A 14,391-nucleotide genomic window follows, 5' to 3' on the forward strand; every position below is an offset into this window, starting at 1 on the left:
CCTGAATCCTGAGCCAGTGAAAGAAACCCACCCTGGCCCTGAAACCAGAGCCAGTGAAAGAAACCCACCCTGGCCCTGAAACCAGAGCCAGTGAAAGAAAACCACCCTGACCGTGAAACCAGGGACAGTGAAAGAAACCCATCATGGACCTGAATCCTGAGCCAGAAACACTTTGGCTCTGAAACCAGAACCAAAGAAACACACCCTGATCCTGAAACCAGTGCCAAACAAAAACTTTGGCCCTAGAACCAGAGTCAAAACTCCCCATGACCAACTGAATACAAAACCAATCAACAGGAAAAGCAGGCACTCCTGAGCAGAAAACCAACCAATCCCTGAGCACCTAATCTAGCCAATCTGAGCTGGGTCAAGGTCAAGGGGATCAAATCTGGACAATTCCCTCCCCGAAAATATCCTTGCAAAAACTGAGCCCCTAAGAAGATAAGCCACTCTTCCTTTTCAGATGGTAGCTGCCCTTATCCACCCTGGCAGAGGCAGCTTCTCTCCTGGATTCCACTTTCCCAAATACATCTCTTGAGAGAGTTTTGGGTGAAGATGTTCTTTCACTGGCACAGAGCAGTATCTCCCTTAGGGGAGCAGAACAGAAGAAGCAACTGATCCCTCTACTAGGAAACTCCCTTGGGAGAGAACAGAAGACAACTTTTCTCTGGAACCAGAGCAGATTGCTACATTTCTGCAGGGGTTTCCCCATTAGCACAGAACAAACTATAAATAAAATGAAAACAGGTCTATATCAAAAAGCTTATACACAATTACTTGTAGCAGAGACATTCCTACTAGCCAACAAGTAAATATGAATGTGGCTGTCAACTGATGATCACCTCAGAATAATATAATCATACAAAAGGACATTAGTGCACAAGAAAATAGAATGAAGTATTAGCAAATGCGATATATATATATATATATATATATATATATATATATATATATATGTAAAAGATCTGGTGCCCTCTTGAGGAAGAGACCTGGTCAGTCATTTTCATCAAATTAGACCATGAAACCCAATATGGACAAGTTCAACAGAACTGCCATATATGGGCTGCCCATGCATGCTTCAGCATTCCCAGGGCATAAATTTCTAAGTTTAATGTCATGGAAGAATCATGAAATCTCATTTGAAGGGAGAGAAGCCATTGAAGAAAGACTAAATACTAAATGATGTACATGGCAATAAAATGTGCAGACTAGGAAAGTCTACGGACAGAGAGGACACAAAGGAGTGGTGATTTGAGTGATTATATAGATACGGGGCATCTTTTATCATCTTGTCAATGAAAAGGGCCTATTAGTCAAGGGTTATGATAGTTGAATAATGATAAATTTATTGGGAATACTGACTGTTTCTCTCTCAATGTACAGTTACATTATGGGAATATTCTTATACAAATGGTTTGTTGTCTGAGAATAGAACGACAGTCTATTCTCTGAGTGTGTGAGTGGGTTAGCCTGCTTTGCTCGGCTGCTCTAGATCCTTCATTGCACTGGAAACCCTAGCCCGCATGGTACACAGATGACTAGGTGGGAGAGCCTGCATATTTCCAGGCTGGGCTGTTACCAGAAGGTATATCCACTTCTGGAGGTTACAGAAAACAGTGTGATGGCACCCATGGTTAGTGAATATCTATAACTCAAGAATAACTAATAAAGGGAATGTTTTTTCTACACAGGTGGTTTCTGAGTCTCCTTTGACTTTGACTTTAATTCAGGAAGAATTGATTTAATGATAGAGTCTTGCAAATACCACAATCTACAAGAGACTGTAGATTCTGTTTTTTCTTTTGTGTAAAGGGAATGTGAGCATCATTTAGATAGATGTTAAGAACACATTTACAGCAAAGGAAAATTCACAAACTGAAGTTAATAAAAACTCATGAAGAATAACCAATATGTAATGTAAGGCTCTTTAGTTTTATGATGGCATCATATCTAAGTTAGATGGTTTCTGGTTTTTTTTATACCAATCACTATAAATATATTTTCAAAAGTACAGCCTTAGGCCCATGGAAAAAGATCTCTTCCTTGATAGATGGTTTGGTCCATATCCTAATACCCAGTAGCCTCATGTGTGTGAGAACGAGTATTCCCATGTAGGCAAGGAAATGCACCTTTCTCCAGAAAATCCTTCAGACTACACTTTTACTGAGCAGCACTTCTGTTGCCTCTGCTTCCTAACTGTTCCCGTGTTCACGGTCGGGGTATAATAAATACAGCATTGCAAATTAAAGATGAGTAAACCATTGCTTTCCCTCCTGCCCTACTTCCTTATCTTGCAAGGAAAGTGCCAAAAATCCTACAAGGCAATCCAAGGATTGTTTTCATTAAAAATACAAAATGCCCCTGGAGCAGAGATAATCTTTATTTATTAGGTTTACAACACAACATCAACTTTAGGCAAAGAAAAGAGCCAGTGATGGCACTTGCAGTCCTTTGTGAATCGTCCTTTGTGAATACATAAGTATTTCAGAGAATTCCAGAAGTAGGGATATGGGGTCAGAGCATTCTTTAATTGGAGGAGGCAAATTGGCTTCAATAATATGGGAAGATTCATAGATAGCTTAATAAAGCACTTTATAGATAAAGGATAAAAGAACAACTCTCTAGAAAAATCAAAAGACCACATGGAATAGCAAAAACATCATGGATTCTAGATACTGGCAGAGCTGAGACTAGAACTGATGGACAAACATCTACTCAGTGGTGACACTAAATGAGCTACTTAACCTCTTTAAGCTTGAGTTTCTCTAGAGAGTTACAGGGATGGTAAAGTCTACTGAGCAGGAACAGAATTCATATACAAGATATCACTTGAAGTTAACATCTGAGGAAAATAATTACTTCTCCTAGTTCCCCTACTGGCTTCATCTGTCCATACTGCCTTAAATTTTACTAGAAACATGGATGCCCAGGCTTTTAAATTCTTTGTGTATGAAACATTTGGCACCTCACAAGTACAAATCTTATGGTGAGAAAGATAATGATGACATTCCAACAATGATATCTACACCTTCAACAAAAATGATGATGAAAAGTAAAATAATGGTGATGATATTAAAAGCAGGAAACTTCTTGCTACTTGTGGTGGGCCAAAAGACTGACATTGAACTTGGCTCTGTCTATAACATGGACATGTGATCTTGAACAATGGCTTAACCATCTTGGTCCTCAGTTGTATTGTCTGTGAAAGAGGGATTTGCATCAGTACCTTCCTTCAGCAGGCACAGAACTGGGCACATTAGTATCCTGACAACATTTAGAACAGAATTTGGTGTAGGGAGATAATGACACCAGTGCTTGTTGGACAGATAAACAGCAGAATATGTCTGCATGTTCTAAACAGGGCACTATGGTTGGGAAGGGGTTGTCATTATTTGTGAGCTGGTAGTCCAAAGAAAAGTCCAACTACATGGTTACACAGACGAACATATATTTAGGAATATATATATATATATATATATATGTATGTATGTATATATACATACATACATATATATGCGCACATATATATGCAAATATATCTAAACAATTCATTAAAAAAGAGGTCTTCAATTTCAAAGAGAGCAAGAAGGAGTATATGGAAGGGATTATAGGGCAGAAAGGAAGATTATATTATAATCACAAAAATAAAAGAATAAAAGAACTTTAGGATAACCTTTTAAGACACAGACCCTTCATTAGTCATGTGGGATAAAGGTCCTTGGCAGATATTCTGAAATTTCTTTCTAGAAGGTTGGAGAATGCTCTTTGTCACACAGGTATGTAACTGTTCATGTCAGTCTCTTACTATCTTTTAAAATAGAGCATGTCCACTGTACTGTCACCAAACATATTATAGAAGTAAAATTGATTTGACATAACAAAGCAAGACTTAAATGAAAATCTTGTCTGGAAAATAAATCTAATTACTGTAATTAACAGTGACAACCAAAAGAAACATTCTATACCACTATTATTCTATTATTATTAACATTAGGAAGATAATTCAATTGTCAACATATTTTATAATCATGACTTAGTTAATTCCCATAACGTGCTTCATAGCAATAAAGCTATTTATAGCTGGAGAGTCTCAGCTTTAATATCCAAATCATGACCAGCAGCAAATCAAATCACAATTATTCTTATTTGTATCACTTCAACGTGAGGAAGGAACTCCAGGGGCCACCTGGCACAGAACAGCCAAGTACTCATTGCCATGGTGCAGTCTTTATCTTCATTACACACATGAATAACAAGATTTCTTCTTGGATATGAACAGCTCCATGGAAGGATGGTAAAAACGATATGCCTTCACAGCTGCCAATAAAACTGCTATTCTAAAATTAAACATCTTTGTGCTGCATAGATTGTTGAAGTAAAAGTTTATTCTTGATAGAATTCTTACAGTTTCAACAACTACCAGTTTATGTGATGTGTAACTAAAACAACAGGAAGAAAACTTTTGCTGAAAAACAATATCACAGATTTGAAATTTTATCATGATTGAGGCATAGAAAAAAATAAGTATCTTTAATCATACACACACTCGTTCCACAATGAAGAGGCTTTTGGATTTCATCAGAGAGGGACATTCTATTGGACCACAGACAAGGAATAATGACATCATGGCTAAGAATCTCCCATCTGACTCATGATCAGTCCTCATTGTGCCTGATTGCATTCAGCAATGAGGGTATGGGAATCACAAATGTGAGAATCTGCACAGTGAATACAGCCATGTTCTTCAGACACTTGGCTTCACATGGGAAGACTCAGTCAACTTGCACCTGGCATTCCTATGATCTCTTATATTATACAACAGAAATCATAGCTTCAGAATGTCAGGAGAGGCAGGAAGAGTTGCCACCTACTGATGCTTACTGTTATATTTTGCTTTGTTACCACATTTTTTCCACCCTATCCTCGATGCTGGAAGGTAAGAAATGTGATCTTTTGTCAACAAGCCAGTTGATTCCAGCTACACAATGTTACCAGCACAAGAGACATGCCACAGAGTTCAGTAATGAATAAACATTAATAAAGTAAAAGTCAGCTTGGGAGTATCCTGATCTACAGCAAAAGTTAACAGACTAACAATGGGTTAAAGTGATTTGCTGAAGGCCTCTTGGTGCAACAGTGGCATGAATGTGAACTGAATGTAGATTTGTATCTTAGGTAAAAATATGTATCTTCAGATTTCTTATTAAAGGACTTCCCCAAAAGCACTTGCTAAACAAATGAACACTTACTAGTTAGTAGTTTTCTAAGTATCTGAGATAAATAGAAATAAGTCATGATTTCTGTCTCCAAATGTCCTGTATTCTGCTACAGAAGGAATTATAGATAGATACATAGAGATTACCATAATAAGTATGATAAAAATGTAGGCAGGGTATTGTGGGCTATAAACTAGGTGATTAAACACACAGTGAGAGTTGCAAGGAGGCATTCTGTTATAGTTAGTGCCTGTGTGAAATCTTATAAGGTAAGAAGACAACTGATGGCTTGGAATTCGGGAAGGAATGAGTTGACAGGACATATGACAGAGAAAGTAGGGAGCTAATACCAGGCTAGAATGGCAAAGCATAATATCACCACAGACACAATCAAGAAAACACTATGAAGAATGTATTGGTGCCTGACTGTCCAACTATTGGGATAATAAAGTTCTAGACTCTTTAACATTGAATGTCATGAATAGATCCAGCAAGATCAGACATTCCTTTCTGAAACACCATTCTTGAGTAAGAGAGGATGGATATAAAGAACAGAAAGCTGGGAACCAGGAATGGTATATGCAGGTTAACAACTAGTGGGCCAGAGCTTAATGGAGAGCAGAGACACAACCTGACATATCTCCAAGAGGGAGCACTGCATGGTACCACAGACAGAAGGAATGGTTGGGAAACTGAGATAGAAGGTGGGAGAAAAGATAAATCCAAATTCTTGCAGTGTTGGTAGATCTAGGTGGTGAATTTGAGTGGCTATGCTGTGTTCTCTACTCAGGTGAACTGAGAATTATTCTTAAAAGGTTCCTTCTACAGAGAATGTGCAGGAGCCTGACTCAATCTTCTCATAGGTTCTCATCTGTCTATACTAACGGTTGTAACTACAGATGAGCTTTATCCACATCTTTGATGAGAAGTCAGAACAGGGCTTTGCCTGGAACTGCAGACTCAGTTCTAGAGGTGACCTCAAGTATTTCCAGGTAATAAACCTGAATATCAAAGGGAAGGAAGAAAGGTCCATAAAAAAAAGCAGAGGCATAGAGAAAAGATGACCCCTTGGAGGTATCTCTACTTCCAAGTGGAAAAAAAATCAAACTTCTAACTTGTCTAATGGAGATCCAAAAGGTCTAGCAGATATTACCTTTAATTTAACATAAAGAAGGATTTCTGACAGTCAGAAGTACTCAGAAAAATGGGCAAGTCAACCTTGGGTATTATTTTATAATAACCAAGTACCACAGCAAATTAAAACAAATGAGTAGCTGGAAACAGAAACGCATTTTGCCACAGTTCTAGGAGATGGAAGGCTGAATCCTGTGAAGTCAAGTTCCTTGCCTAGGTACTTTCACAGTCTTTCTTCTGAATGTGTCTGTACTAATCTTATATTTTGAACACTAGTCATATTCGATTAGGGTCCACCATAGTGTGCCTACTTTAATTTAATCCCATCTTTTTAAAAAATATCTACAAACAGTCTTATTTCAAAGTACTAAGGGTTAAAACTTTAATATGAATTTTAGATGGGATGTGGTGCAGATCACAACATAATCCGCCAACAGGAATATAGAAAAAGAACTGTGGGGTAGTAGAAACTGAAGCATCTAAGTTGGGATGTCCTTGGAGGCTCCCATAGTTCTGAATCTAAGCATGGCTGGGCAACACTAAACGCCTGCTATTAAGCATTCTTAACGCAACATCCTTCCTCATATTTTGGAGAAAAAATACATTTTCATGGCAATCTAAATGGGTCAAAAGCACACTCTTCTATAACATTTTCCAAGGCATCATGCAGGTGGTCAGGAGTACAAGCAAAGACTATTCTTACCTGTGAAAGAGGACCGATTTGACCAAAGTGACAACATCCCTGCTAGCATTGTATCCTGCACAGACAATAGCCACATGGATAGTCTGAAAGAAAAGGAAAAGAGAAGATGAACTATCATAGAGATAGAAGCAGGCCTTCCTGCCTTGTAGGACCACAGGAGAGAAAAATCGTCCTAATTTTTTGGGGGGATCATAGGAAACAAAGGGTACCGCAAGCAGTCATGGAGAATAACTTGAGACAGTTTTATTAAAGTCTTTTTAATAGGTTTAGGAGCTATCATCATTGGGAAGACACCAAGACTCTTTTCAATTACATTTTAGAGATGGCTGCAATAGTTATTGGCTCAAATGGGTGATTCCCTAACCCTCAAGCTACGAGATAATGGCAATGGGGAAAAGAGAAGAAATGTGCCCCGATGGACCAACATTCAGAGCTTTCAAACTGAGAAGTTATGGTTCAGAGTGCAAACTTACAAAACACATTTGTAACTCAACATCTTCACCACTGTTCAAAAGTTCAGAGCGAAGCCTCTTTTGAGAAGCAAGCCAATTCATAACTGTATTTATGAAATCAGCAAATGAATCAGACATTTCTAATATAAAATGGTACAATAAATACTCTCATTTGAAAATTGAGTAATGAAAGAAAACAAAGGACAAACTAGACAACAGCAAAAATGAAACCAAGCAGTGCAAACAACAAAGGCTGAAGTTACCTGTCCAGCAACTATGACTCATGATGACATTACTTAGGTACAATATGTTCAGGAGGACACATCCTTCCAGTAGAATTCCTTGTGGCAACTGTAGTTTCCCCTTTAAACTACTTCTATTTTATGCCTGCAGTTTTTCTTGGGGGTATATCTCTGGTTGGTAGTATTGCTAGGGTCTGTGCAGCAAAACAGTTTGAACTTCACAGATTCATACCCATTCCTATTGGACAGACTACATAAAAATCTAACTCAGCAACACATTACCTCAAATAAGTGGTTTGTAGAGCATTTATTCAAGTCCTTATGACTTTTTCTTGAATTTTGCAGGTACAGTGGTGTTCTATAATTGAATTACAAGTGACAGAAATATCTCTTCATACTCTTAAAGTTGCCAGTCAGGCTGGCACATTTAGGTTGGCTCTTCCCTACGGTTTATAAGTTTTGTTTTGTTTTCTAAATTAATTTTAAATGGGGGTGGGTATGAGGAGAGAGGAGGGGAAGAGAGAAAAGAAGAAACAGGAAGATGAAGCTGAGCGCTTGAGTATTCCCTGCTAGCTAGAACCCTGCTTTTGGATGATTCCCATGTATCCATCTTGTCATTAACTTTCTTTCGATACACTGTACTGTACAAACATTGTCTTCTATTTCTGGCACATTTTAACCAAGACTGGGAATAAATTCTCTAGTTTAGGATGAATTTATTAAAATGTTATGATCTGTCAAAGAATGCACAGTCCCTGCTTATCAATTTTGTCTCTCTTCTTGAAGCACAACATTCTTGGAGTCAAAACATATCTCCTAAAAGCCATTCCAAGATATTCTGTGCTACAAGCCTTGCAGAAGACTGATCCTTCTAACACCTAATAAATTGAAGAATAGGCACTTGGCAGATGAAGTATTAGTCTCTTTCATTGCTGCTATGATAACATAACCTAATAAATACCATTAAAGAAGAAGGAGTTTATTTGGCTCAAAATTCGAGGTTAAAATTCATCACTGTAGGGAAGTAAAGACTGCAGGAGCTCAATATAACTAGTCACAATTTATCTAAATTCAAGAGCACAGAGCAATGTATTAATACATGTATTCTAGTTCCTTGACCCTGTGTATATTCATAATGCCCAGAATAGCAAGTGAAGGAAATGGTGCTGCCAACAGTGGGCAGGCCTCCTTACAACCAACCACAACATTCAAAACAATCCCTCACAGATGTACATAGAGACTTTTCTCAGGTGATTTCAGAATGTGTGAAATTAAAAATTAAAACCAACCATAACAATGGGTCTTCTGACTGCCCATGCACTCACATCACAACTCCTGACTTCCCACTCTCCTTGGAAGCCTCTTCTAGATGTCCCTCTTCTATGCTGATCACACCACTAGATGCTTTGTGCGATGACTTCTGGCTAACAGGAATTCTTCACCACATTTAGCATACCATGGGAACCACATGACATCAGACAGAAACCATAAATTGTTCATCAACCTCCCTCTACCCCCATAACCTCTCTGATTCTAATTACTGTCACTTACTCTGACCACTCCCATCACCCCAGTCCTCAGAGGACTTCACTTCATCAGAACATCACTATGTTATGTGGTTGCCATATCTACAGGATTCTTTTTTTTAAACTTTCTTTTTATTTATTCTTTGTGTCTTTCACATCAATCATCTAGATCCCATTTATTTCCCCATCCCTTTATATCCACCCTCTGCCCTTGCCACCTCCCCATCAAAATAAAATTAAAGAGGAAAAAGAAAACAAAACAAAATCTTCTCATAGAAGCTGTAGTGTGACACAGTGAGTCTGGCGGTAAACCTTTTTACTCATATTATCTTGTTCATTGTAAAGAGTCACTGTGAAGGACCAGGAAGAGTAGAGCCAAAAAAATCTAGCAGGAAGAGTAGAGCCAAAAATCTAGGTTAGCTGGTTTAGTGACTCTGTTCCAGGAACTAGTTAGATTATAATCTTGAGAATAATCTTGAGAAATGGAGAGTTACCCCCTTGTGATTATCACTAGTATTTTTGGAATTTTCCAATGATGCCCTCCCTACTCCCTTTGGGTTATGGTTTCTTCTCTTAAATACTCCTTCTCCCAGCTACTCGGGGTCGAACTCCTCTAACCCTGTGTGGGATATGAGTCTCGGCCCCAGCACGCTGGTTTCTGTCAATAAACCTTGTGTGATTGCAGCAAGGATGGTCTCTCATGAGTTCTTGGGGGGTCATGTTATCCTGAGACTTGAGTGAGAGTCTCCCCCACTCCGGGGGTCTTTCAATTGGTCTGGCTCAAGGCCTTCGGTTTCTGCTATGCTGTGGATGCTGGGAACTCACTGGGACTCTTCTTGGATATCATGTTATGGCCTTGTGTCATAAAGATCCTGCATCTTTAAGCCTGCAGGACCAGCCCCTTTCACATTCTCCACCAGATCAGATGGTATGGATGTTGGGGTGGGTCAACTCATAACCCTGGCTCTGGGCCTGGGTAGTTGCAGGGTTGGTTAATCCACCATCTCTCCCTTGTTTTCATTAACAGGGTGAGGTCTCCCACATTGCCCCAATTAGTTCATCACTTGCAGCATGAGCAAGTGGTGGGGTTAATCCTCCTGCTTTCATGTACCATCAGGGTCCACTCTACTGTATTGCCCGGACAAGGTGCAGGGCCTGCTCTCCTGAGTGCTTCAGCAAATGAGGGGCAGGGGCAGCTTTCCAGGTCTTATGAACTCAGGACCAGCTCTCCTACTCACCTCAGCTGTGATGGGAAGAGGGGGAGGACATATCTCTCCCGCCCAGGCCACCATGTAGTAGATGAAGGGGGAAGTCAGATCTTTTATGCTCACATTCTGAGGGTGGCACACCTGCAGCCTTCATCAACATGGTCAGCTCCACTACACTGCCCAGATGAGGTACAGGGCCTTCTTTCCTGAATGTTGCAGCTGATAAAGGGGAGGCTCAATTCCTTAGCCAGCTGGAAGCAATAGAGTTAGAGGGGGGAATCTATAGGATTCTGAGAGCCACTATAGCAGATTCCTCTGCTGTGGATGTGCTACTTTCCAAACACCCTAATATAAGCTACACAGCCCCGCCACATCTGACCTCCACAGTTGCTAATGTAAACTGCCCTCTCATTCTGTCCCCAGCCTCTTCCTCAACATGATTTCTACCAAAGACACAAGTCGCTAATCCCAGGTATCTGTTGCAAGTCTCATGTTCTGCTCTTGTACCTAAGTGCCCAGAAAGACTAAGGGAAAGAAAAGACATTAATAGCAAGCATAATGAGAGGTGGCATCAATCCAAAAATGACTACAACCCAGGTTTTATGCTTCACACCATATGAGCTTTAGTACATTTAAACCTCACAGCTGTGTGAATCAAGTATGGTATTTCATTTTTCTATCACAGATAGGAAACGTGGGCCTGAAGAATATTATGGTTTAAATGTGAACTTACTCGTCCCTATCCGGCACCAAGTTCCATTGTTTGAGTAGTTGATTCCAACATGGTGGCACTGTTAAAGAAGGCTCTTTAAGCTTCAGAAAGTGGAGTTCAAATCGAGGAAATAAAGAGTACAATAATAAGAATATAGAAATGTCGGTTCTAGAAATAGGAATATAGAAATATAAAAATATAAAGTTGTGAGCCCAAACATATTTTGGGAAAAAGAAAGAAAGAAAGAAAGAAAGAAAGAAAGAAAGAAAGAAAGAAAGAAAGAAAGAAAGAAAGAAAGAAAAAAAGCTGGTAGTAACTGTTACCCTTTAACAAACACTTTCTGCCTTTAGAACAGACATTCTGGAAGCCACTGTGTATAGAGGTAAACTTTTGTCCCCTACCTCCCAGCTTCCCAGCTATGCAGGCATTAAGGACAATGGTTAGCTTCTAACTATTGCTTCAATGGACCCTCTGATTGTATTCCTTTAATGTTTAACTGTCCCCCCATTTGACTCTTCTCTCTGTCTTGCATTCTTTCAGGGACAATGAAAAGTGGCTGTCTTAGCCACAAACTTTGACAAATATCATAAGTTGATATCTTATAACCAAAAGTTGTAAAATTTAAGATGTATTGTGATGTTAAGCCTGACCTCAAGGTTGTAAAAGCTCTTTGAATCTGGAGTTGATTTTACTATAAAAAGAGGCCCAAAACCAGCACCTACTGACACAGCTACAGAAGTTCAGTCTCTGGCTGTAGTCACAACTATTGCTGTGCCCATGGAGATTGTTTTTTCTTTTTTTTTTTTTCTGGAATAAAGTTTATTTCTGGTTTAACAGACTTGGTGGACTGTCCCTTCACCATTTGCACGACCTTCCAGGACTCAACAGAAGTAAGCAGAAGGGTGGTAGGTTGACAGTTATGTGCCCACTCTGTTTCCTGGATGTCTATAAAGTGTGGGGCATTGCCTCATATTCCCATTAGCCCAGTTATGAGCCCTTCTCACAAATATGTGTCCCCTAACATGATGGACTATATCCTCAAGAGACCTGAAATAAAATAAAGCTTTCTTCTTTCAAATGGCTTTTGTAGAAGTAACTAATATATAAGTTAGCATTTAAATTGTGGAAAAGAGCTTCTAAAAATATATACAGTGTGCCTTTAGCAATATCTCTTAATGAATTAAAATACAGTTTGTGATGCCCAGGATCTTCAGGCATTCTGTAAGAAGGTCATGCTCTCTACATGGAGCACTTAACCCAATTCCAAGATTCAAGAGATATAAAATGTAATTATTTGGGATAGGAATGTTACTGATATCCTATAGTTTGCAGACAAACGTTGCAAAGTACACACACACACACACACACACACACACACACACACACACAAATCTTTACCCTGTCTATGAATTAAGGATTGTTCTTACTCCAGTGTAAACCATACTTTTGTTAAGGGCTAGGAAACAGCTCAGTGGTTAAAGCACTTGCTAGACACTAGAAAGATCTCAGAATCTTTGTGAATTCTCAGCAGGGGAAGCCATTTCCTGGAATGCTGGCCCTTGGGCAGTGGAGACATGGAATACCCCCAAGCAAGCTACTGGATAGCTTAATAAAGCACTTGCTAGACACTAGAAAGATCTCAGAATCTTTGTGAATTCCCAGCAGGGAAAGCCATTTCCTGGAATGCTAGCCCTTGGGCAGTGGAGACGTGGAATACCCCCAGCAAGCTACTGGATAGCTAGTTTAGCTGAATCCTCAAGCTCTGGGTTCAGTGAAAGACCCTGCAACAGTGAATAATGAGACAGAATCCGGAAGACAGCTGACACCATTTTCTGTCTTTATATACATTCATTCACACACATTGTTAAGAACAGCTGACTCCATTTTTCTTTTTAATTTTACAATGTTAGACTTTGAGCATTTCCTGAGCTAAATGTCATTTTTTGACTGGTTTTCCCTCAATAATCTTGTGAATTACACACTGTAACTTGTTTCTGTTTTTCTTTCTATAAATTGACTGACCATAAAATGTATAAAATGTTTGTGGTATATTAACTGTCTCACCATAACCCCATAACATGTACCTGTCCCACAGTCACAAAAATAACTGGTTGGAAGATTCATCCCAGCCCCCTGGCATCCATATATACAAAGAGTCTGGAATGTTTGGTGGCAAAGTTCCAAGCCCCCTCCCCTGGGAGTTGCTGCAGTCAAGAATCCACCTCCACGAAAGCCTGGCAAACAGGGAACCCTCCCCAGGGAGGGTCAAGATCACTCCCATAGGCTACTTAAACTCTCCCCTCCAGAGAATGAACACATGGTTTCTCTACTTTGCCTTTTCCCTCTCCATGTTTTCTGGAGGGCCACCCAGGTGCTCTAGCATCATTAAAGCAGGCCTTTGTCTAATTCATTTTGATTTGGTCTAATTGGCAGAGAGTTTGTCAGGCTGGAAAAACAATAACTGCAAAATTCCACTTTTAATCACTTGCTTGATTGCTTTGAGGTTCCTTTACTTGGTTGATTTCTGTTGCATTCTACTAGAAGAGACTGAAAATATGGCCTAGTCATAAACAAATTTTTCAATGCAAATCTGTTTTAGCTCCTAGTTTTTGACAGCACAACATGTGTACAAGCATATATACCACACACACACACACACACACACACACACACACACACACACACACACACAGATACGTCAACTTAACACAAGCTGGAATCCTTGGAAGAGGGAACCTCAATGAAGAAAATGTTCCCATCAGATTCATCTGCAAGCAAACCTTGAGTCCTTTTCCTGAATAATGACTGATGTCAGTGTAGTGCTATCCCTAGGCCTGTGGTCTTAGTATAATAATAAAACAAGTTGGGTTAGTAAGCCAGTAAGCACAATTCCTCCACAGCATCTTCTTTTCTGCCTCCAGGTTCCCTGCCTTGCTTGTAAGCTTCCCTGGCTGCTTCCCTGATGGACTTTGATGTAAAACTGAAGGATAAAATAAACCCTTTCCTCCCCAGATTGATTTCAGTCATGGTGTTTTATCAAAGCAACAGAAAGTCACAAAGACACACACACAGAGAGAGAAAGAGAGAGAGAGAAAGAGAGAGAGAGACAGAGAGAGAGAGAGACAGACAGAGAGAGAGACAGACAGAGAGAGAGACAGAGAGAGAGAGACAGAGAGAGAGAGACAGAGAGAGACAGAG

General features: G+C 39.6%; 1 protein-coding gene across 5 annotated transcripts in view; it reads right to left on the bottom strand.

Annotated features, from left to right (window-relative positions):
• Positions 1–14,391, bottom strand: part of Large1 (LARGE xylosyl- and glucuronyltransferase 1) — a 573,700-nt gene that overhangs the window by 257,797 nt on the left and 301,512 nt on the right. For all 5 annotated transcript variants that reach the window (XM_026777408.1, XM_026777405.1, XM_026777407.1 and 2 more), the window contains one exon: positions 7,054–7,136. In XM_026777408.1, the coding sequence (XP_026633209.1) occupies positions 7,054–7,136 (83 nt within the window). The remainder of the gene's footprint in view (positions 1–7,053; positions 7,137–14,391) is intronic.

Source organism: Microtus ochrogaster, unplaced genomic scaffold (genome assembly GCF_000317375.1).
Source record: "Microtus ochrogaster isolate Prairie Vole_2 unplaced genomic scaffold, MicOch1.0 UNK63, whole genome shotgun sequence".
In the NCBI taxonomy this organism is placed as follows: domain Eukaryota; kingdom Metazoa; phylum Chordata; class Mammalia; order Rodentia; family Cricetidae; genus Microtus; species Microtus ochrogaster.